This window comes from Rhizophagus irregularis, chromosome 13 (assembly GCF_026210795.1).
Source record: "Rhizophagus irregularis chromosome 13, complete sequence".
NCBI lineage: Eukaryota > Fungi > Glomeromycota > Glomeromycetes > Glomerales > Glomeraceae > Rhizophagus > Rhizophagus irregularis.
This window is the reverse complement of record NC_089441.1, coordinates 4128897-4152870: the sequence shown is the minus strand read 5'-3', so window position 1 is coordinate 4152870 and position 23974 is coordinate 4128897. Positions and strand designations below refer to the sequence as shown.

The 23974-nt window shown below is 30.1% G+C and overlaps 9 protein-coding genes across 9 annotated transcripts; 5 read left to right on the top strand and 4 right to left on the bottom strand.

Annotated features, from left to right (window-relative positions):
• Window positions 1–1092: 1092 nt before the first annotated feature.
• Window positions 1093–3379, bottom strand: OCT59_005519 (uncharacterized protein; the record flags this gene model as incomplete). The annotated part of the gene is made up of 3 exons (XM_066138417.1): window positions 1093–1240; window positions 1321–2311; window positions 2554–3379. The coding sequence occupies 3 exons, from the start codon at window positions 3377–3379 to the stop codon at window positions 1093–1095; spliced, it is 1965 nt and encodes a 654-aa protein (XP_065997553.1).
• A 6972-nt stretch (window positions 3380–10351) lies between these two features.
• Window positions 10352–10636, bottom strand: OCT59_005518 (uncharacterized protein; the record flags this gene model as incomplete). The annotated part of the gene is made up of 1 exon (XM_066138416.1): window positions 10352–10636. The coding sequence occupies one exon, from the start codon at window positions 10634–10636 to the stop codon at window positions 10352–10354; it is 285 nt and encodes a 94-aa protein (XP_065997552.1).
• Window positions 10637–11393: 757 nt separating this feature from the next.
• Window positions 11394–13196, top strand: OCT59_005517 (uncharacterized protein; the record flags this gene model as incomplete). Its single annotated transcript, XM_066138415.1, has 7 exons — window positions 11394–11452; window positions 11522–11616; window positions 11692–11889; window positions 11981–12229; window positions 12295–12473; window positions 12585–12814; window positions 12890–13196. The coding sequence occupies 7 exons, from the start codon at window positions 11394–11396 to the stop codon at window positions 13194–13196; spliced, it is 1317 nt and encodes a 438-aa protein (XP_065997551.1).
• A 777-nt stretch (window positions 13197–13973) lies between these two features.
• Window positions 13974–14446, bottom strand: OCT59_005516 (uncharacterized protein; the record flags this gene model as incomplete). The annotated part of the gene is made up of 2 exons (XM_066138414.1): window positions 13974–13976; window positions 14054–14446. 2 exons carry the CDS (start codon window positions 14444–14446, stop codon window positions 13974–13976), a joined length of 396 nt encoding a protein of 131 aa, XP_065997550.1.
• Window positions 14447–16510: 2064 nt separating this feature from the next.
• OCT59_005515 (uncharacterized protein) lies at window positions 16511–18325 on the top strand (the record flags this gene model as incomplete). Its single annotated transcript, XM_066138412.1, has 4 exons — window positions 16511–16940; window positions 17075–17261; window positions 17333–17443; window positions 17515–18325. The coding sequence occupies 4 exons, from the start codon at window positions 16511–16513 to the stop codon at window positions 18323–18325; spliced, it is 1539 nt and encodes a 512-aa protein (XP_065997549.1).
• A 585-nt stretch (window positions 18326–18910) lies between these two features.
• On the bottom strand, window positions 18911–19393 carry OCT59_005514 (uncharacterized protein; the record flags this gene model as incomplete). Its single annotated transcript, XM_066138411.1, has 2 exons — window positions 18911–19104; window positions 19384–19393. 2 exons carry the CDS (start codon window positions 19391–19393, stop codon window positions 18911–18913), a joined length of 204 nt encoding a protein of 67 aa, XP_065997548.1.
• A 924-nt stretch (window positions 19394–20317) lies between these two features.
• On the top strand, window positions 20318–21464 carry OCT59_005513 (uncharacterized protein; the record flags this gene model as incomplete). Its single annotated transcript, XM_066138410.1, has 3 exons — window positions 20318–20321; window positions 20742–20904; window positions 21086–21464. The coding sequence occupies 3 exons, from the start codon at window positions 20318–20320 to the stop codon at window positions 21462–21464; spliced, it is 546 nt and encodes a 181-aa protein (XP_065997547.1).
• A 490-nt stretch (window positions 21465–21954) lies between these two features.
• On the top strand, window positions 21955–22260 carry OCT59_005512 (uncharacterized protein; the record flags this gene model as incomplete). The annotated part of the gene is made up of 1 exon (XM_066138409.1): window positions 21955–22260. One exon carries the CDS (start codon window positions 21955–21957, stop codon window positions 22258–22260), a length of 306 nt encoding a protein of 101 aa, XP_065997546.1.
• Window positions 22261–22528: 268 nt separating this feature from the next.
• Window positions 22529–23162, top strand: OCT59_005511 (uncharacterized protein; the record flags this gene model as incomplete). The annotated part of the gene is made up of 2 exons (XM_066138408.1): window positions 22529–22657; window positions 22971–23162. 2 exons carry the CDS (start codon window positions 22529–22531, stop codon window positions 23160–23162), a joined length of 321 nt encoding a protein of 106 aa, XP_065997545.1.
• Window positions 23163–23974: the final 812 nt, after the last annotated feature.

The following is a 23974-nucleotide window of genomic DNA, read 5'->3' as shown; positions in this document are numbered from 1 at the left end:
AATCAATAGTAATAAAGGCATAATATTTATCATCATTGCCTTTGTATTTGAAGATCCCTTTTATAATCGCATAACATTCACCACTGTCTTCCTCGTGTATTGTTACGACGTCACCAATATGAAGATGTACTTTGGAAAATACGCCATCGCTTTCTTCCATAGTGTATGTCGCCAATTCAAACCAGCTCATTTGAGAATATATAAGAGCTGACTTTTGTCCAATGTCCATAAATGAAAGAAGCAGCTCAGATTTGAAATTTGGCAAATTTTTCATGATATTTTCGCGATCCTGACGGGATAAGCTCCTCTTTAAGATAATATTTGTAATAAAATCCACTGGAGATGAAATCGCTATATAAAATAAAAATACGTTAATAATTGCGGAAATATTATTATTATAAAATTGTAATACAAACCTTCTTCATTTCCTTCCGGTTCTTGTTCATTTGATACCTTGTCTTCAGTAATATACCAATTAGTCAATAAATTTCTAAAATTTGAGGACATAGTAGCGAAACCTCTACAAGGTTGTGATAATCTTTGATCTGCGCCTCCATCTACTAAATGACGAATTGCAAAGAGCGTAGTATACCGCTTTAACAAGTCTAGCTCGACATTCTTGCAATTTGTTTGTGGTACCATTGCTTTAAAGATCCGATGCACCATCTCTTTGATACCAACTTGAGTGTTTATAAGAGTACCATAAGTCCTTGCATGCACCAGCAAGTGGATATTGATATGCAGGTTTGGTAAGTTAGCAAATTCAGGGAAAACCTAAAGCCACATTATTAAATAATATTTTATATATTGATAAATAAAAAATAAAAAATTATATAAGAATTATGAATAATTGTACCTTTGGAAGAATTTTCATTTCTTCTTCAAGGCATTTTTGTAATTCGTCATACGAATCTAATGTAAACTTGCTTTCAAAAACTATCCTCATTGTTTTTGTTACATATACCCAACAAGCAATTATTACATTTTTCGCCATGTTAATGCGTGATTCTTGAATTCGTCGCAGAATGCTTCTGGATTCATTTTCCTTTAAGCTTGATGATTCTAAAAAACTATTAAGTATAAAAGGCATTATCATAGCGAGGGCCTAAGATAGTCAGACATCATGAAACTAGCATTGTGGCTAATTGGATTTGGCAAACGAGACCATTTTTTTGGTTTCTCTAAGTTCTTCCAGGCTTTGATAAACTCGTCCTCTCCTTTTTGTGAAAATAATTCGCACCTGTGGAAATCAAAAAGCTTTATTAAAAGATTTTGTTCGTTACATATCTAGCTAAAGTTAATTAAATTCTAAGATCATACGTTAATTTAAGAAGTCGTCCAATCTTCCCAGCAGTTGCATGATATACATCTTGAGGTGTCTGTAGATGCCTTTCTCTTAGCAGCCTATCCAAAATGCTAGGCCTTGTTCTTAGTCCGAACTCAGTACAAAGTCGTCTTTGCCTTGTGGTAGCAGGTTCATCAAATATCTCTTTAAATTGATCGTCAGTGATGTGATGATATCTTGATGTTGCTGGTACATCCTGAGAGAAGTTGGTAAGTGATTCTCGAGAGGCTGTACAAGTGCGGCAACCTTTATTGGCATTATGTCGTAATACACCACACATGTCATTCCCTTGTGGTAAATCAGCAGTTACGACACCTAAACCGGCTATCACCCAAGCATCTTGGCCATTCACTTCCATTAATTTTCCTTGTTCGAATTCTTTCATTTCAGAAATGAATGGCAAATATGAATTCATTGAAATTACCACCGAAAGGAACAAACCCGAGAACAAAGTGATTTTTGAGCAACTTTCTTGACGGGCAGGCATATTTCCAAACTGCACATAAACACCTCCTAACGAATGATAAACATTCCTAAATGTTCCAAAATCATCGTAGTATATGTCCAAAAACAGCTTATAAACCGGAATTGTTGGAGATGGTGGCTGCCTTATGGAAATATATTCTGAAGGATGTTGATAAGAGAACGTTGCATCACGAATGCGCCAGTGTGTATGATGTTTATAAAGTATTTCGGTAATTCGTAGTGTATCTGCAGCAACCTTTTTGGAAATTTGTGATGTTGTTATTGTCAAGAATGGTTCATCTTGTAACCAAACTTCTCCAGAAAGAGAGCGATTTTGTCTTAATTCTCCCTTAAAATTTCCAGGCAAGTCACTATAATCTAGAACTTTTTGGATTCTCAGCCGATACTGTTGGTTCTCTTCATTTAATAATATCGCTCTCAATCTGCCAAGTTTTCGCTCATTATCGTAATAGTAAACAAAATCGCCGCATTGGTATATCTCTATTATATACATATGAAAAAAGTGTTAGTCTCTTGTACTTTATTGCTTCGCCTCTCTACCATCAGCTTGCATTTAATAAATAATTACCCCCTGATATCATTAATTGTTCGACCGAAAAGAGGCTGACTCTGCCCATAAGGTACATGTCAGTACTCGGATTTTGTTTTTGAATCGACACCAGCACCAAAATACATTTCCTTTAATAGTGATGGGTTGTTAAGAACATTCCAAATGATATCACTTATTGAAAGTTGATATGCCATCTTTGAATCCTTTAAAGTTGATGGTGTTTTTTTTGATGAAATTGAGATAGATTTTGCTGATATTGAGGGAAGAGGAAGACGCTCCCTCCATGATCGAAATCTCCGAATATTCTTTACAATATGATCTCTATTAAATTCTGGTCTCATGATAATGTCAACAAGATCTTCATATGCATTTGTTGAAATATTATGTTTATAAATCCAACAAAATAAGGCAGCAGTAGTTAAATTTTGAAAATATGGAGCAAAATCACCATCAAAAGATGGTAACTTATCTTTAGCCAATGCTTCATCAACGAATAGCTTTTCTTCTGAGATATCAGAATCATGTCTTTCTTCATTATCTGACGACATTGTTTCATAATCTTCATCACTTTCTAAGGACATTATATAATCGCTTTCTGTTTCATTCTCTGATGATGTTGAAATCATGTTGGTATCACCTTCTTCATTATTGCTTCGTTGTTCTAAATCATCATCATTATCGTTTCGTTGTTCTAAATGATCATTATCGCTTCGTTGTTCTAAATGATCATCATTGCTTCGTTGTTCTAAATCATCACCATTATCGCTTCGCTGTTCTATATGATCATCATCACTTCGTTGTTCTAAATCATCATCTCCGTCGCCATATTCATTATACTCTTCGCCACTAATATTATCATCTTCAAAATCTTTTTGTACCATTTTTTCATTGTCATCATTATCCGATAATAAAAATCTGTTGGGCAACCTTCTAAAATTATTACGGATACGAAAAGGTATTGCAGCAATATTCGCTTTTCGAGGTTTATTTTGTAACATGGCTATGACAATAATTATAATAAGGAATAATAAAATGAAATAAAATCATAAATTTAAAAAATGTCCATGCGCGTTTGTGTATTTAATTCATTAACTGCTTTTATAATATTTTCAATTGGATATCATAGTATCGTGACCATAGCACATAAACGGAAATTTTGGGTTAACAAATTTCTTAACGGTTACATTAGTTCCTTGTCCGTGGTGCATTAACGGAAATTTTGGGCAATGATCTGGTTACATGTAAAGAAATTTTGTATGAAATCGTGACCGCAGGACATAAACGGAAATTTATATTACGAATTTCACGAAATTTCGAGAAAAAAAAATGTCAATGGTTACATTAGTTCTTGGATCGCAGTACATTAATGGAAATCTTGGAGAAAATGATCTAAAATTGACGTGTTAACAACAGTTACATGCAAAGAAATTTTGTATGAATATCGTGCGCGACTGCAGAACATAAACGGAAATTTAGATTACTAATTTCTTAAATTTTGGGAAAATCGATCAGAAAAAAATGTCAATGGTTACATTCGTTAGTTCTTTGTCCACAGTACATTTTGGTAAAATGATCTAAAATTGACGTGCAAAGAAATTTTGTATGAATATTGTGACCGCGGGACATAAACGGAAATTTGAATTGATCGGGAAATTTTCTTAATGGCTACATTGGTTCTTTACTTACAATGCATTGACGAAATTTTGAGGCAATGATCTGATGAGTTGACTTCTTTAACGGTTATATATAAAGGAATTTATATGAATATTGTGACCGCAAGATATAAGCGGAAATTTAGATCATCAAATTTTGGGATAATTGATCGGAAAAAAAATTCGTTAATAGTTAGTTACATTAACTGTTAATGAATTATATAATGAACAACATCGTAACTATAGAAATTTGGGTTAACAAAGCTCTTGATTGATGTTTTGACGATTACATGTAAAGAAATTTATATAGGCTGCTGGACATAACGGAAATTGGGTTAACAAAGCTTTTCTGAAAAATTGACATTACATTTTAAGAATATCATGATCGCAGCACATTTAGACAAGACAAATGATCAGAAAAAAATTGTTAGCAATTCGTGTTCCGGTTTATATGAAATTTTGATTTTTATGATTTTAAATTATTACGATCAATTATTATGATAAAATCACTAGTGGTGAGCTTTACGGATATATACAATTATAAAATTACATAAGATTTATTTTTTTATTGAAATAAATTGAAAAGAAGGTGAATATAGTAATATTGTGCGGTATTGTAATGAGATATAACTTCATATAATGGCAATATCAATTCTAACAAATAATTTTAAAGTGTTAAATATTTCAAATTATCACAAAATATTAAAGAATCAAATGATCATACTTTTTTCACCATCTGAGCCCAGTCTTCCATGGTCTTCGTTCGGTTGTTACGAGACGGACGTTGCCGTTTCTTTTTAATGTTGGTTTGGCGAAGATCGTTCAATCGGGTTTGTTCTTTTATTAGATCGTCTAGCGAGATCAATATCGTATTATCTATATATGAAAGAAATTATATGAATATTATCATACGTTATTTAATGAATTAATATGAGGTATTTTTTTTTTATACCTGTTTCTTCTCTACTAGGTTTGGGAGAGGACATTTTCTTTCTAACTTTTTTTTATTAGAAATCTAAAAACTCTGATCTGAGATGTGGTATTTTTATATGTAACTGATAAGATATGGACAGTCAAACTTTAAAAAAATATCAATTGAATTCTTTGGGAAAAAAGTACAAAGTAATTTTTTTTATAATATTACGACTGTGATATCGTGACTGCACTACATAAAAGGAAATTTGGGTCAACAACTTGTAAAAGTTTTTTTTTAAAATAATTCCGAGATAGAGAATTAATGTAACAAATTCTGTCAATGCGCTGCAGATAAAAATCAATGTAATCATTAACAATTTTTTCCGATCAATTATTGATCTAAATTTCTATTTATTTATTGCGACCACGATATTCATGCCAAATTTTTCAGATCATTACCTAGATTCCACCAATGTGCTGCAGATAAAGATCTTTTGCAGATAAAGAATCAACAGAACTGTTGACAAAATTTTTTTCCGATCAGTTTTTTGATCTAAATTTCTGTTTATGTCCTGCGATCACCTTACATGTAACCGCAATTTTTCCATTGCCCAAAATTCATCAATTTACTGTATACATTGCACTAATATTGCACTGTTAAATATTTAATATAATATTTTTTCTATTAAGATTAAAAGAATAGTTAATAATTTATTATCAATCCTAATTATTAAAATAAATATATAATATATTAAACATATAAAAAATGTACTCTATTTAAGTATTAGGACAGCATAATATAGTACGTACAGTATAATTCTTCAACCCTGATTATGTAACCATTAACAAATTTTTTCTCCTGATCAATTATCCCGAAAATCCGTTTATGTCCTGCGATCACGATATTTCTGTCAAATTTTTCAGATTACCCCTGAATTCTATCAATGCGCTGCGATAAAAAATCAATGTAACCATTAATAATTTTTTCTGATCAATTATTGACCTAAAGTTCTATTTATTTATTGCGACTACGATATTCATGTCAAATTTTTCAGATCATTACCCTAGATTCCACCAATGTGCTGCAGATAAAGATCTTTTGCAGATAAAGAATCAACAGAACTGTTGACAAATATTTTTCTGATCAATTTTTTGATCTAAATTTCTGTTTATGTCCTGCGATCACGATATTTCTGTCAAATTTTTCAGATTACCCCTGAATTCTATCAATGCGCTGCAGATAAAAATCAATGTGTAACCATTAATAATTTTTATTATCCCCAAATCTGAATCTAAATTTCCTTTTATGTCCTGCGATCACCTTACATGTAACCGCAATTTTTCCATTGCCCATTAATATTGCACTGTTAAATATTTAATATAATATTTTTTCTATTAAGATTAAAAGAATAGTTAATAATTTATTATCAATCCTAATTATTAAAATAAATATATAATATATTAAACATATAAAAAATGTACTCTATTTAAGTATTAGGACAGCATAATATAGTACGTACAGTATACATGGCCTGGTAAATCATTGGCCAAAAACGTAATTCGTAATTCGAAATACGTAAATAATTACGTATTTCGTAAATAATTACGTTTACCGTAAATAATTACGTATTTCGTAAATAATTACGTTTACCGTAAATAATTACGTTTAACGTAATTATTTATGACTTCGTAATTAATCAAATGTACCCGTAAATAATTTACGTTTACCGTAATTATTTACGATGTACGTAATTACGTAATTGATCGGAATAGATTTGATTAGATTATCAATTCCAATCATTAAAAATGTACTCTTTTTTTTTAGATTGTATTTTTTTTATTTAATAAATAAATAAGTTTCGGCTTCCAGGAATCTGCGGGTAAGTATATGGAGGCGGGCTCTTTGAAATTTACTTTGAAGAAACGTACTAACGTTTCTTTCTTTTTATTTTTTGTAGATTTCGGTTTCTATAAAGAACACGGGTACGTGTATGCGCGGATTCTTTTGAAATTTACTTTGAAGAAACGTACTAACGTTTCTTTCTTTTTATTTTTTTGTAGATTTCGGTTTTTTATAACACGGGTACGTGTAGAGGGGCGGGTTCTTTTGAAATTTACTTTGAAGAAACGTACTAACGTTTTCTTTCTTTTTTATTTTTTGTAGATTTCGGTTTTTTATAACACAGGTACATATATAGGGACGAGTTCTTTTGAAATTTATTTTGAAGAAACGTACTAACGTTTCTTTTTTATTTTTTGTAGATTTCGGTTTCTAAGAACACGGGTACATATATAGGGGCGGGTTCTTTCGAAATTTACTTTGAAGAAACGTACTAACGTTTCTTTCTTTTTATTTTTTTGTAGATTTCGGTTTAGAACACAAGACACAAGTACGTGTATGCGGGATTCTTTCGAAATTTACTTTGAAGAAACGTCTAACGTTTCTTTCTTTTTATTTTTTTGTAGATTTCGGTTTCTAAGAACACGGGTACGTGTATAGGGGCGGGTTCTTTCGAAATTAACTTTGAAGAAACGTACTAACGTTTCTTTCCTTTTATTTTTTTGTAGATTTCGGTTTAGAACACAAGACACAAGTACGTGTATGCGGGATTCTTTCGAAATTTACTTTGAAGAAACGTCTAACGTTTCTTTCTTTTTATTTTTTTTTGTAGATTTCAGTTTCTAAGAACACGGGTACGTGTATAGGGGCGGGTTCTTTTGAAATTTATTTTGAAGAAACGCGGGTACGTGTATAGGGGCGGGTTCTTTTGAAATTTACTTTGAAGAAACGTACTAACGTTTCTTATTTTTTGTAGATTCGGTTTCTTAGAACACAAGTACGTGTATGAGAGCAGATTCTTTTGAAATTTGAAGAAACGTACGTTTCTTTCTTTTTATTTTTTTGTAGATTTCAGTTTCTGAAAATCTTAAGCATTATTAAAGTAAATTGTTAAATTAGATCATTAAATATTATTAATCTATTTCGTTAAGCATTAAATAAAAACTGTTAAACATTAGTAAAATTATACAAAATTGTTAAAAATAAATTAAATGAAATAATGTATTAAATTATTGTCTTTAAAATAAATTAAGAAGAAATTCTTCATGTTAGAACGCAAAATTGTTAGAAGCTTTTATTCAAAATTTTGAAAGAAATAAAACAAATCAAAATATACAACAAATGAATATGAGTTATGGACTATCTAAACGTTAACATCATCATCTTCACTAAATTGTTGGTCTAATAATTTCTCTATATCGAAATTTTCGTTACCGTGGTCAACAATATGATCAACATTTACGGGTTCAATAACTACTCGCGGCTCCCTGAAGTTTTAATAATTCCACTAGCTCCTTTGATACAAAATTAAAATAGTTTTCACTTTGTAAAACACTATCGTTACTTTTATGCCCAAATTTTTCATACTCTTCTATGTCAACAAGTTCGTCTTCTGTATCACCATAATCTTCGTCTTCATTATCTAATTCTTCCTCTCCAATTTCATCATTAATATTTTGATATATACCATTTCTTACCAATTGATAAAACTCTTCATCATTCTTGACATTCATATCTCTAGCCGTATACTTTAATTCAGTTTTCGCGTTTGAAACATAATATGTGTGAAGTTTCGTAAGATTTTGTAAATGATTCACACTTAATCTAATTGAAAGGAATTACTTAAAATTTAAAATTCAAAAAAAAAATTAATAACTAGCAACAATAAAATAAATATTTACCGTGTTCTCCTTTTATTCATATACCAACCCATCACGGAAAATATTCTCTCACATCCTGCATTGTGTGGAGTTATTGAAAATATTTTTAATGCAAGTTGTTGGATAAAATTTTCTTCTCCTTCATCTTGTTCTACATAACTCCACCAACGCTCAACTGTATAATATTTAGGAACAAATTCATCATTATAAGGAGGAAGATTATCACGAAAAGCAGCAATTTGCCCAATTAATTTGGAACTGGAATTTTCTCCGCCTCCCATTTTTATCCATATATTTTCAATTGCCCAATAAACTACTTTACGGCATACTTGATTTCGGAATCCTTTACCTATGATATTTTAATTAATTAATAATTAATTAATTGTTAAATAAGGTAAAAATCATCATTTTATTTTATCAAATACGTACCACGGTATAGTGGGTGAAGTAAATAGGCTAACATATATAACCTAAAATCGAACTGCATCCACCTTTTATTAAATGCTTTAATGCATTGTTGTCGAAAAGTAGTATGAGTTTCTGATAAGCTTTTGATTGAATATGACAATTTTATTAATTGTAAGAAACAATCTGCTAACGTTGCATTTTTCATTTCTAAATATTTGATGGCTTCTTTTATTGGCTTAAGAATTAATTGTAATTCTTCAATATCCATAAAAAAACGCCTCGTAATAATTTCTTTGATATTTTGCTTTAGGTAATTCGGGTTATTATTTGCTATCTAAAATTAGATAAATTTATTAAAATTAATTAAAAATAAATAATTAAAAATAATCAATAAATACCAACATTTTTTAGAGCTTCTTCGCATCTTAAAACTGAAGAAACACAATCACATGCAGTCATCCATCTCGTTTGACAATACCCCTTTAATTTACCACCTTTAACCATATTTTCCTTTATTTCATCTGTTAATTCTGCACCTGCCCGATGAGATGCTTTAAAAAAATGAACTAATTTCATACATTTTTTTAATATTGATTGGGCAAACTCTAATTTACAAATATCATTGGTTAATAGATTTATATGATGTGCAATGCACCGAATTGGCATTATAAATCCATATCGATCGTTAACTAGCTTTTTTGCCATGACCATTGTAGATGCATTATCTGATACTATTCCTGCAAATTTTGTAACTCCAACATTTTCAATTACCTCAATTATTTTATTTGCTAAAAACTCTCCCGTATGTGAATAGTTTGATAAATTTTGAACTGAGTGAATATATTCTTTTCTTTCACCAGTAATAATAACAAATGCATAAAGTGATTGTCCACTAGTACTCGTCCAACCATCTACTCCTTTAAAAATTAAGAAATTACAATTAATAATTTAATTTATTATATTTTATAATAAATTATTATTACGTACCCAATGTAAGATTTTTTTCATTATTTAATTTAAGATTTATTTCAGTAATAACATGTGAAATTTCCGCATTAAGCATATCTTCTGTAAGAGTTTGTCTACATGGTGGATTATATCCCGGACATAATGTACGAAGAAGATCAATGAAAAAAGGGTTTTCAATTATATGAAAAGGGATACCGCAGCAAGCAAAAAATTTTACAATAGCACGATTTGCCATTTCAATTTTAAGCTTGATCAATTTTGGTTGAATCAAATATCTCATCTATTTTTGGCTGATTGTGGCTAATTTTAATTTTTTTTATTATAACCGAGATGTCCATTATTTTTTACTTTTTCCAGGAATAAAGACTTTACTTCAGGTGATACCTTTAAACAATTTAAAGCAATATGTCCTTGCATTTCAATAGGCTGACCTACTTGTTGTTTCCAGCCACAAAAATTACATTCTGCTGAACAATGCCCTCTATTTCTTGGCCCTTCCTTAAAATAATCCCAAATATCAGTTTTTGGACGACCACGTTTTTTTTTATTTTGATTAATAATTGTATTTTGATTATCATTACTGTCATCCATATTTAAAATATCTTAAAAAGATTTAAAAGAAGTATATTATAACGCGAAAGAATTATAAATTCTTTTTTAAATGTTAAAAAAAAAATGAATGATTACTTTTTATAGTTTTTTTACTTAATAAATAAATTACTATTTATGGTTTAGATAGTTTTATTAATTTGGAAGTTGATCAAAATAATTTCGCACTATATTATCTATTAATTATATATATATATTTATATTAATTTAATTACGTCATATATAAATAATTACGTTATACGTAAATAATTACGTATTTACGTATTTTTCAAGTAATCTGGTAATTAATTACCAGGATTACGAATTACGTATTTATACGAAAATACTGAATTACCAGGCCATGTATAACGTACAGTATAATTCTTCAACCCTGATTATGTAACCATTAACAAATTTTTTCTCCTGATCAATTATCCCGAAAATCCGTTTATGTCCTGCGATCACGATATTCATATATAGCTTCTTTACTTGTAACCGTTAATATTGCTCGAAATTACCATTAATGTTCTGCGGACAAAGAGCTAATATACCCATTAAGGATTTTCCCGATCAATTATTCCAATAATTTGAAAATTTTGTTGGCCAAATTTCCGTTTATGTCCTACAGTTACGATACTCATATATAATTTCTTTACATGTAACCGTTAAGACATCAAATTTTCCCAAAATTTTCTTCATAAAGAATCGATGTAACCATTAACAAATTCTTCCGATCAACTATCCAAGATTTAATGTAACCATGAACATTTTTTTTAAGAATGCTAACCCAATTTCCTTTTATGTCTTTGCGGTCGCGATGTAATTTTTCTTAATATTAGGAGAAATCTCTATAAATAAATAAAGATAATGCTGTATTCGTTTCGTCAGGAATCACCTATTTCTTTACGTTGCTACTAGCACAATACCAATAAGTACCATCTTGTTTGTTTATCGTGACAAACGCAGAGGAGTAACAGGAAAAGGTAATAAAATTATATTTTTGATTTGAAATTTTATATAGTAATTGCGCCTAATACTATTATAATGATACCTAAAAGACAAGGCAACAAAAGCTGCAAAGACTACAAAAACTATTCGTACATATGTTGCCAACTCTTCACGTGATTATAATAAGGAAAGAGATGAAAGGAGAGAGGAAGGAAGTGAACATGAACAAGATAATTTACATGGACAAGATGTAGATATTGGAGAAGGTAATAATAGACAAGATGATGATATTGAAAGAATTATTTTGGGTAAATACCTTATAATAATTGTTTTATTATTCAATTGAAATGATATTTCTGCGAATTTATTTAAAAATAAATTTACTTCGTTATAATGAAGATATGCTTCCAGAGCAAGAAGAAAGAAATATTGAAAAAGAAAGAAGAGAAAATGAGAAGAAAGAGATGGAGAGGAGAGATAAAGAGAGAAGAGAAAAAGAAAAGAAAGAAAAGAAAGAAAGAAAGAAAAAGAAAGAAAGAAAGAAAAAGAAAAAGAAAGAAGAAAAAGAAAGAAGAGAGAAAGAAGAGAGGGAGAGAGATAGGAGAGAGCAAGATAAAGAACAAGAAGAAAATGAAAATGATGAAAGCGGTAAAACATAAAATCTGAACATAATTAATGAATATAATTTTATTCTCATTTAATATTACTTCTAGAGAGTGAAGAAGAAATTCCGGTTCAGTTTGGCGCAATGACCAATCAATTGCAAATTTGCAATTGGTTGGTCTTACATCCAAGTGTGCTACATTTGGCAAACAAAATGCTTGATGCCTCGACGAAGCAGCCATCAACAAATTTGCCACTAACCACCTCGACTTCGTCATCATCTGACAACGTAAAGTCCATTTCTTATTTTGGTTGTTACATTCTTACCAATTAAGAACAATCGTTATTACACAGCAGAATTACTGATGTATTATGTATTATTGATATTATTACTATTTAGGATAATTATCGTCTTATTGACGAAGAAATGAAATGTCTTTTTTTGCGAACTAGAAATCCGCCCGATCATGCGTTTGATAAAATAACACAAAAAATTTTTGGGCATGATGCTTATCAAAGCGTGGCGAAGTCAATTAACGAACGATATCGTAAATCATTTTCCGACTATCGATATCAATTGAAAAATGTACTTTCAACATTAGTAAAAGAATTTCGACAAATTGTAGAAAGGTGATCGATACGTTCATATCGTTATGTTGTTTTTACTACAATGATTTAATGATTTAAAATTTTTTTCTATTAAAGTGAATATACGGAAAGTTCAGATCCTACCGACGAGGAAGTAAACAACTTCATATCACGTGAGGTGGTTTTAAAGAGAATCTTAAGCCGATACGTTTCAGCCATCGATTTTACAAAATTATCGGAAACTTCACTAGATAAATTAATAGAATTCTCCAGAAAATGCTTCAAAATAGTCTGGGTTGAAACTGAAAGCGCAAATATCAAAGAAAAGGTTAAGGAGTTAGATGTTATTACAGAAGATCTAGAAATTCCTTCCCGTAGCGGAAGAAACATTGCTAGCTCTTTAAAACTCCATCTTTTTTCATAAATACAGTACATATCACATAAAAGACCGTGATAACATTGATATGTTTTTTATTCCTTTATTATAATAAAGATTACAATATATCATATTGTTTTAAAAGTTTATAGAATGTGACTTCACAAGTTAATAAGTTAATGTCGTAATAACTTCACTAACACAATTTGACGCTAAAATATAACTATTAATCTGTTATTTATGTCATTCTCTAAAAATTATTTTTTTATCGTAACCTTGACCTTATAATCATCAATTATCATAACTGTAATCGTTTTCTCATTTAATTTTTGATAAAAAAAAAATTAACAATCTCTTAACGCAGTAACAATTAACATGTATATATACATACATAACAGGTCTTACAGTGATCGTACAAACCTTATTAGGGAATAGCACAATCAATAATCCAGTAATTTAGTAATAAAGAGTAATCAATAAATATCCCTTAAACAGATAATCGCATGTGGTAGAGTAGTTTGAGATAGGAAATCCGCATCGCAGCGGGTCTCTGGTTCGATTACTATGTATACCTTATGGCGATTATTATCGTAGAGTTCTAGCGGGCGAAAATTTCCCCATATCCTCCTGATAGGCGAAAATTTCCCAGTTAAACCTTTACAAATATTTTTTTTTATTATTTACTGGCAAATAAAACATATTTTACACGATATATTATTAATACGAATTTGATTATTTTATGTATTTATTTCAATATTACAAAAATTTCTTTTATTTAAAAAAAATGAGAATAGTAAAAAAAAATAATGAACTACTAGATTTCTTTTACTAAAAAATGAGAACAATTCATTAATTATAAAAATAAAAATCATTAAAAATTGCACAATACCTAAAAAATTACTAACTTGATTATGTTTAAAGTACTCATCCATGCTTTTAAAAGATGTCGGTGACAATTGTGATGATGATGATGATGATGGTGGCTGTGGTGGAGATGACAGAGACGATGATGATTGTGCTAAATAACTCTTTAATTCAAGCTTATATATCTCTTCTTCCTGACTTGAGATTTGATTTGAAAAAATATCGATCCACTTCAATAGATTTGCGTTTTCACGCTCAGTTTTGTCTAGCTTGGAAATCACTTGTTCACCGGCTGTCTCAACAGCTTTTTGGAAATCCTGGAGCTGTATCTGGAGATCAGATATTTCAATTTCTTTTTGTTTAAATTTTTTATATTGTCGTTTTTTTTGTCTACGCCAGGCCGTTTTCCTAGAATGTAATGATGGTTTTCCCATTATTAAATGAAAAGAAAATTACCTTTTTTTTTTATCGAAAAAAGATGTTATTTATTATTGGGATTCAACAATTTTGGAAATTGTCCAATTGTACTGTCGTCAAAATTAGTTTAGTACAACGTAAAGATCTCGTGTATAATTCCTGTTTCAGTAACTACAGTAGTTCAGGGTTTTTTCCCTTCGGGAAAAAACCATCCCATGAAATTATACCCAGGAGCGTGTGACTTATGGCCACTGTATTATCACGTGTATGATTATTATTATTTAAAGACTACATAAAAATTTGATAAATCCATAGAAGCCGCAATATTATATCTCGAAGAGCTTGGAAAATCACAAGTAACTGTGAAAAGGCTTCCGTAAAATGAGAAAAATTTGTCGTGCGCATCTTATAAATTCTCAATACAATAAAACCCAAAGATGATGAGATTTTAAGTGCGCTCTTATTCTCCTCCGTTAGTATTTTCCTTAATTTGTCGATTCTTTAGATTTACATTCGGCTTAATCTTCTCTTTACTATTTTTATATTTAATGTACCTTTCTACTAATTTCTTCCAAAGGACGTTATGCAAATTATTATAAATTTGTAACACGTCAGCGTATCCTTAAAAAGAATTCATCGATCCACACAATTCAGGCAGCATTACTCAAGCTCAAATGGCACGTTTGCTTTTTGAGTCGTACAAATCACTACCGAAGTGGATTAGAAAGATAATTTTCGGCGAATTGAAGCCATTATTTAGGAACGATGTACTTGAACGATTCGTCAAATCAAATTTTGAAAAATGATCAAATTTCCAGATATTTTAATGGTAACGATAATCCAGCTTCAACAAGCTTTTTTCAATATCATCCCTAATAAATAAAATGTTAGCGTTTTTATGATATTAGGTACTATAATAAAAAAATTATCTTTTATCACATTTTATTTACATTGGAGTGAAGAAGCGCAATTATGCAAGACGGGTCACAATTTTTTTTTATGATAATAATAATATAATAAACTTATAATACACTATAATATAAAATAAAAAAAATATGCTATAAATTTTCGTATAAGTATTATACTTAAATTATTGAAGAATCAGATTTCCGATCATGTGTTCCAACATTCAGTTGCTAATATCAAAATAATATTTTGATGATCTTAAAAAAATTTTGTTAAAAAGACAATATACTTATTTTGGTCATGTAGAAAATAATCAAAATTATATAACGATTGTTACCATCATAAAAAGTTATTGTGGCGAAGCAAAATTATAATTATACTGTTTATTTCCACCTCCTGAATTTTCTACTAACATAGTAATTTCATCTGAAGGATTCATGTGTTAAAATCCATTTCAGTTTGTTGATCCCCAAAATTTAATTTTTCGTTCTCACTACTAAGCATATTTAGTATTCATGTCATATTAAGGTAAGTTGCGCTCTCTGTGTTTATGAGAGAGTTTAACTTTAGATGCTTGAGAGGGTTCAAAGGAACCCGTAGTGTTATTAGGAAACCAATATCAATACAATTTTTTTTTGCAAAAAAAAGTTTTTTGCTAATAGGTGTATAAACACGATATGGAATTTTATTCGATCACAAAGAAAAAAAAGAAAAATTGAAAAAAGATTCTACTCGATCATGATTTAATTACAATATCCGTAATCATATGATGAGATTAATTTCGAAAAAAAGAAAAGTCTAATTATTGACTCAATCTAATCTATTTAATTTCGAAAAAGAAAAAAAAAATTCTTTTTTCCATTGTTTTTATTGTACCGTATGATTTTTTTAAGGAAAAAAAGTAATATAATCACGATATGAAAAAATTACTTGTTCATGATTTAATCACAATATCCATCATTATATTAAATAATTAATCAGATTTTTTTTCCCTTAAAAAAATCTGTATTACACGATGTAATAGATCAATGGCAAAAAATAATTTTTATTTTCAAAATTAACCGTATTTTTACTCGATCATGATGTGGTAAGATTAAAATTATTTAAATAAAAAAAAAAATTCAATTGAAAAATTTTTGACCCACATTTTTTAACTCATAAACCATTATCAAAAAATGTCTTCTCAAGATCGTAATAAGCCTGTACAAGAAAAAGAAAGTCATAGACGGAGCTCTCTTATTAAGCATTGGGAACCTTCGCAACCGCCTTCGCAATCGCCTTCGCAATCGCAATCTCAACCTCAATGGTCACAACAATATTTATCTCAATCATCTCAACTTTTACCTTCCTTACGTTCGTCACAGCAACAGTATCCATATCCCTCTCAACGTTTTTCGTCACGGCAACATTCTCCATACCCCTTGTACCCATACCCCTCGTCACAACAACAGTCTCCATACCCCTCGTCACAACAACAGTCTCCATACCCCTCGTCACAACAACAGTCTCCATACCCCTCGTCACAACAACAGCTTCCATACCCCTCGTATTCCTCACAACACTTGCAGCATCCTTCAACACAATTACTTTCAGATGAAGAAATTGGTCTGTATTATTATAATATTCGGTATTTGAAGAAATCTTCAATAACAGAACAATAACTTGTAACGTTATTTCTATCATATAGATAATTTACTCGCTACACTATTTCTACAAATCGAGGACATCATGTCCACCAGCCGTTAATCCTGTTTATGTCCGACAATCTATTGCAGAACGCTTTGCCATGACGCTCCCTGAACATTTACATGATCAAATCGAGCAGATGATCCACAGAGGCAAGCGTTCTAGTGAAGAACGAAGCCGCACTTCCTCATCGTCTACACCTATTATGACAACCCCAACTCTCACACGGACGGATTCAATGTAATGAATATGATTTTTTCATATTTATAATCTTATAATCTTCATATTAACATAATGTTTTTTAAAATTAGGGATACCTTGGAAGAAATTCCTCTTATAACTCAAAGTAGTACTAGTACTTCTTCTCTTGGTATTGCTATACCTTCTGTTACATCTTCAACTCTCCCTCGGATGAATCCAATGTAACAAATATATTTTTTTCATATTTATCATCTTGTAATCTTCATATAACAATGTTTTCTTTAAAAATTAGGGATGATATGGAAGAAGAACTCTTAAGCTCAGGCTTACAGCTGCCAAAATTCTATCTCAAGAATCGAAGATATCCAACATCGATTCGCCCTTATGCAAATTCTCCTGAAAAGTTCACAGATCGTGATACAAATATATCATATAACCAGAAGAGAATTTCTAATATTATATCGTTGCAAAACTCTATCCCAAAGTGGTTAAGAATAATAGTGATTAACGAATTAAAATCATTATTCCTAAGAACAAGAAACTTAGATAAAAGCAACAATAATCAAATTATAGAAGATTTCTTAGCGTCATTGTTACCAACTTTTATGAACGATCATCCTGACATATTACATAATGTAGCAAAAAGTTTTCGTAAAACCTGGTCGTACTGGAGAAATACATTATGGGATAACATCAAGCTTAGATACGAAACTTATCAAAAACGTAAAGAAAAAGACGAAAGTCTTGATTTCAAGCCGTACTTAAAAGGTCGTCATATTGAAGAAATATTCAACCTTTGGTTGAAATTTTCGAACAAGCCGATATCTCAAGAAAATGAAAATTCGCTTAAAAATTTAATTCTTTTTGGATTCCACTGTTTAGAAATTTATAACAGTGATGCACGTGACCGTTTTTTTACTCACACCGGAAACCTTTATACGGTTAATAATATTTTTAACAATTTATCTGGATATAATATTGGTTCTTCGATTGATTTATCAAAGTATGAAATTGAAAATAATGATGATGATGATTCAAATTCCAGCTCCGAGGATGAACCAAAGCCGAAATCAAAGAAATCTACTAAAAAGCGAAAAAAATAATATATATTATGTAGATTTTTTTCAATTTAAATTTTTAGCGTAGAAAAGTAAAGTATCTGGTCGTGTGTTGAAGTTTGATGAGAGGTTCGTATGTAAATTTATAAAACAAATTTTTCTTTTTTTTTTAAAAAAAAAAATTCTATGTAAAAAACCATCATTTTAAAAACCAGGTCAAATAATTATAATTATCATTGTTACTACAACAATAATTTTTTTCTTTGTATCTATATATATATATATATATATATTTTTTTACTTTCACAATCTAAAAGAAGACGGGTAGATAGTATATTCTTTATCATTTTTATTTCTATTGTATAACATTATTGCCAAAATAAAACTTCAAATTTGCAACCAAAATTAACGAACATTCATTCGCATTCTTTAACTGAATTGAACACGGCGATATCATTTAGATTTTTTTTGGTACAATTATGAAACATCACGGCGATATCATTTAGATAATTTTTTTACAATTACAAACCGATATCACGAAGATATTATGCAGTGTTTTTTTAAAATAAATCAAATCATTTTTATTAGTATATTGGATTTTATAATACAATAATAAAATATTAAATTGAGTTAATCGTGAAGGTTATTTTTAAAAACAGCAACAGCAACATCAACATCAACTTCACTAACAACATCTACAACAACATCATCAGCAATATCAACGGCAACAACAATCCATTTATAAACCTCAATCACAATATTATCCTGAATTTGGACGTAATTACAGACCATTTCGATTGCAATATCCTTATGAGGATGAACAACTACCTCGTTTACAATATTGCCCAGGTGTCCACATTTTGAAGAGGAGACAACAATCTCAATCAACCAGACAAGCAGAAATCATTAATTTGGAAGAGGAGCAATGACGCAGCACATGAAAAATTTTTCTCGTTTAATGGAAGCCTCTACACAGTTAACTGCGATTTTCCAAGTACTTCTGGTTATAACGTCGCGACATCAATAAATTTATCAAAATACGACGTGATCTTTCAATATGTACTTCTGATGTTGATTCTGACATCACTGATCCATCAAATTACTGACTTCCATATTGAACAATTTTTTTTTATATTTTCTGCAATATGAATTTAACATTATCACCATATCAATTTGGCATTCAAGATGATATTCAAAAAATGTCCGTTAACTCTTTATTAGGTTGTAAAAATTGAAAAATATTTCATACAATAAAAGTATAAAAAAAAAAGTTCACCCTGCCACCACGGCCCAGATAAACTTTCGAAATTTGCCACTTTGCTACCAGCAAACTCATGGTAAATTTCGTAAGAAAAAAAAAATTTCAAAATTTTTTTTTAAAAAAAATAAACTATTTATAAATCAAAAAATTTACAATTTCTTCTGGAGAACGAAACTCTTCGTTGAACGGCACGACCTCCAGTTCATTTTTACATTCACTACTGTTGTGCCCAGCTTTCCAGCAGCGTATACAATAATTACCCCATCAAAACTGCGATTTTAAATTGGGGCAACTTTTTACAGAATGGCCAAAATACTTACAAATTTTACAGGCCTCTTTATACTGGATGGTTGTAAGGAATTAGCCAATTGTTGTTCGTCATAGATATTAACACATCTCTCGAAGAATATAATATTCTTGGTGAAGAAGGTGTTGACAGCGGGAGGTAGGGTATAATTTTCGTCACATTGCTTAAAGGCTAAAGCCAATAGTGTTACCGTACCGTTTAAATATAATCTCGTGTTATGCCTGTTCAAAATCCGGTTTATTTATTTTTGATTGGACTGATAAGTGACACGAAAAGTTTTTTTGTAATTAAGATGTGTAATTATGACGTATAGTGCAATATAATTGGGTTTGTGAAACTTGAGTATGACTAAAAAAAATATTTGATTTCACATGATGATTAACATTAACTGACCAATAAAATTTATCGAATTTTGCATTCGAATTACAATAAGAATGTGGGTTTCGTAAGATTTAGTAAACAAAGAAAAATGGGTAAGTAAATTTGCTTGCTATTCCGCTTTGTCACAAAGGCTGAATTAAAATATTCCTTTCGTCATGAAAGGCTAAATCCTTGGTTAAAATAATCGATATTCCTTTTGTCACGAAAGGCTAAAATAAGATTCCTTTTGTCACGAAAGGCTAAAATAAGATTCCTTTTGTCACGAAAGGCTAAAATAAGATTCCTTTCGTCACGAAAGGCTAAAATAAGATTCCTTTCGTCCCGAAAGGCTAAAATATGTTTCCTTTCATCTTTAACATTCCCATTCCTTTGTTAAAATATGATATTTAATATTCCTTTATTGAAATCAAATATATTATATGAAAAAGTATATATCAAGAATGAATCATTTTTCTTTTTTTTAATATAAAGTATTAATTTATTATTTTTAATTTTATTTAATAATAATATAGGTAAGAAAAGACATGAATGTTGTCGTGATCATAAATTATCAGTTTTCTTCGGTGGTAAGAACACGAAAGAGTTAAAAGGGATAAAATCGAAAGACGTTAAGGGATGGTTAAAGAATAGATTTTCTTACAATTTTGTACATATCAGAAAGGATCCTGATTGGGGGTAATGAAATAAAATAATTAATATATACAATTTTTAATTAATAATTTAATTAAATGAACATTTGTTATATTTAGGCATGGATTTGTGCACTTCGAAAATGATGATGATAAAACTAGATTTTACAATTATGTGAGAAACAAAAAATTTATCGGACCTCTAAGTAAAACAATCATGTTCGCAGAAGCACGTCAAAAGGAGGAGATGATGATGATTATGATGATGATGATGATGATGATGACGACGATGATGATGGACGATCTGTAAGCACTATTATTACATTAATGAAATATAAATTAATGAAGGAATTATTACTTATTAAAATTTTTTATAAAAAATTAGAATACACAAAACCAATCACTACAATCCCGGTACAGCCGTCCCTATCACAACCATCACCACAATCATCACCGTTACAACTCCCACCACCACAATCACCACAATCATCACCGGTACAACTCCCACCACCACAATCACCACAACCATCACAATCACAATTACCAGCTTACAATATTTTTGAAGTCGAAATTAATATCACAATTACCAGCTTACAATATTTTTGAAGTCGAAATTAATAGGTATTAATATTAGTTTATTTATATTAATATTAATTGTTTTTATTAATATTTTATTTACTTTTTTTTGGTAAAGCTGTTTAATTGTAGATATTTTTATTTTTAATGTGAAAAATCTCTCTGTTGATGTAAATATTAATAATACGAAACTCATATTTGTCAAATTTGAGTACGATTTGCCAAAAGATCCTGAGGGATCCAATTGCCTATTAAGAGAAGCAGTTTTTCCGGACAAGGAAGTTATTCTAAATCTGGAATTACCCAAAAGGCAAGTTTATATATTAAATTAGTAAAATTGTAATTTAATTTATAATTTAAAAACTAATAATTAATTTTTTTCGATCATGATGTGGTAAGATCAACGCAAAAAAAAAGGGATAAAAAAAATTTTTTTTTTTTATTCAATTAATTATTTCTTTTTTTTTTTATATTTAGATATTTGTTTTTTTTTGACTTGCATTTTTTAACTATCATTAAAATGTCTTCTCAAGATTTTGATAAAGAACAAGGAATTCGTAAAAAAGGCTCGCTTATTAAACATTGGCAGCCATCGCAACCGCAATATCAACAACCTCAGTCTCAACAACCGCAACAATCTCAACCCCAAACTCTATTTCAGTGGCCGCGACAACCTCAACAATTTCAACAATCTCAACCTCAACAATTTCAATGGCCGCAACCACCTCAATCTCAATGGCCTCAACAACCTCAACAACCTCAACAACCTTCAACGGTCGCAACAACTTCAACAATCTCAACCTTAATGGTCGCAACACCTCAATAGCTATAAGAGTATCAATCGTCGCCGCTACCTCAATCATCGCTCTATCGTCTATCATCGCCTCAAATTGGTCAAGAAGAAATAGGTGACTTATAGTTGATATTCAGTATTCTTTCTTTTTATGATATGAATAATTCACTTACCTTGATATCTATCTAATAATTGTAGACGAAATATTAAAAAAGAAAGAATTGAGAACATAACGAGTAAAGCGTCAGATCATCTTGCAATTAAGTAGTCGGTTTGGGCTTGTTTTCCTGAATACGTCAATATGGTTGCCGGAAGGCAATATAAGAAAAGCCAAAGTCCTATATTATCAACAACTCCGATGGAATCTTCTCCGGCTAGTTCTCCATATTGTTCTCCGCGTTTGAAAAATGCACAAACACGTACTCCCAAGGTAAATATATTTACGTATCATTATAATAAATCTGTAATATTTATAATTCATATATTTCGAACCTATTTTAATTTTTATTATAGAGACGAATTTGAACAACTACTATTAATTAATAATTGGAGTTACTTTGTTAAAGACCGTCACTACCCAGAAGTCCTTCCCAAGAGCAAAGATCTAGTGAATAAAGTCAGAAATAGATGAGCGAATTATTAGAAAGCAACGTTATAGTTCCCTCCCAAATGGGGATCGAAACATCATATACGTTGAATTAAGAGCATTATTTTTTCGTACAGCATCTTGACCATTCTGCTAGGAATTTAAGAGGAGTGAATTGTGGCCGAATATAGGTAGCGCGTATCAAAATAGTAGTAGTATTGGCGCTAATTTTCGCAATCTTCCCCTTGAAGTTTTGGCTATATTTCGTCGGTGGTTAACGTGTGTTTCAAATGAATTACCTGAAGAAATGAAAAAAGCTCTTCGAAATGTTGTTGGATTATATGTTTAATTAAAAAAAAGACGATAAGACAGCTCGTAGCTGAAAAAATAAATGTTGCAAGATCATTGGACTTATCTCGCTATTACATAGGCGCTGACGTTCCGTTGATAATGAAGAGAGTAGTAATGATGAAAGAAAATCACGATTGCGAAATAAGGTATATTGTGTATTATATGTTTTTATTATTATATATATTTATACACGTGGAATTATCAGTTTTCACATCGTAACAATTTTTTAATATCTATAATTTTTCTGAAAAATCTTTTTTGAACGTAGGAGGGAAAGCAAAAAAAAAAACCATGGGGATGTCTTCGTGATATACCGCTTCGATATTAGCGATATCAAGATTTTTTTTGATTAATTGTAAGTTTGTATCACGTGAAGTTCAATATTCAAGGAAATTTTGTAATATACCACATGATGCTTTTAGTAATAAAATAAACAAAAGTCTAATTTTTTGCAAATTAATTTTTTTTTGTTATAATTAAGGATGACGGTTATGATATTGCGAACATTACGAATTATGATGTCTAAATTTTCGCAATTTCGCAACCGCATTTATTCTGCAACGTTACAATTATTCCGCAATACCATAATTAATCACAGTTAATTTGCAATATCGTGATTAATTAAACTGGAGGTAATCACCAAATAAAAGCAAAGACAAAATTACGAACATACATCAATTCAAAATTTTAACAAAAAAAACAACAAATTGGAAAAGAGATATTTTGATGCTATTGACCGTTCGGTTACTAAAGCTTTTGATATGAGTATTGAGTAGCATCCCATTTAGTGTTATTGAAAACGCCTTGGTT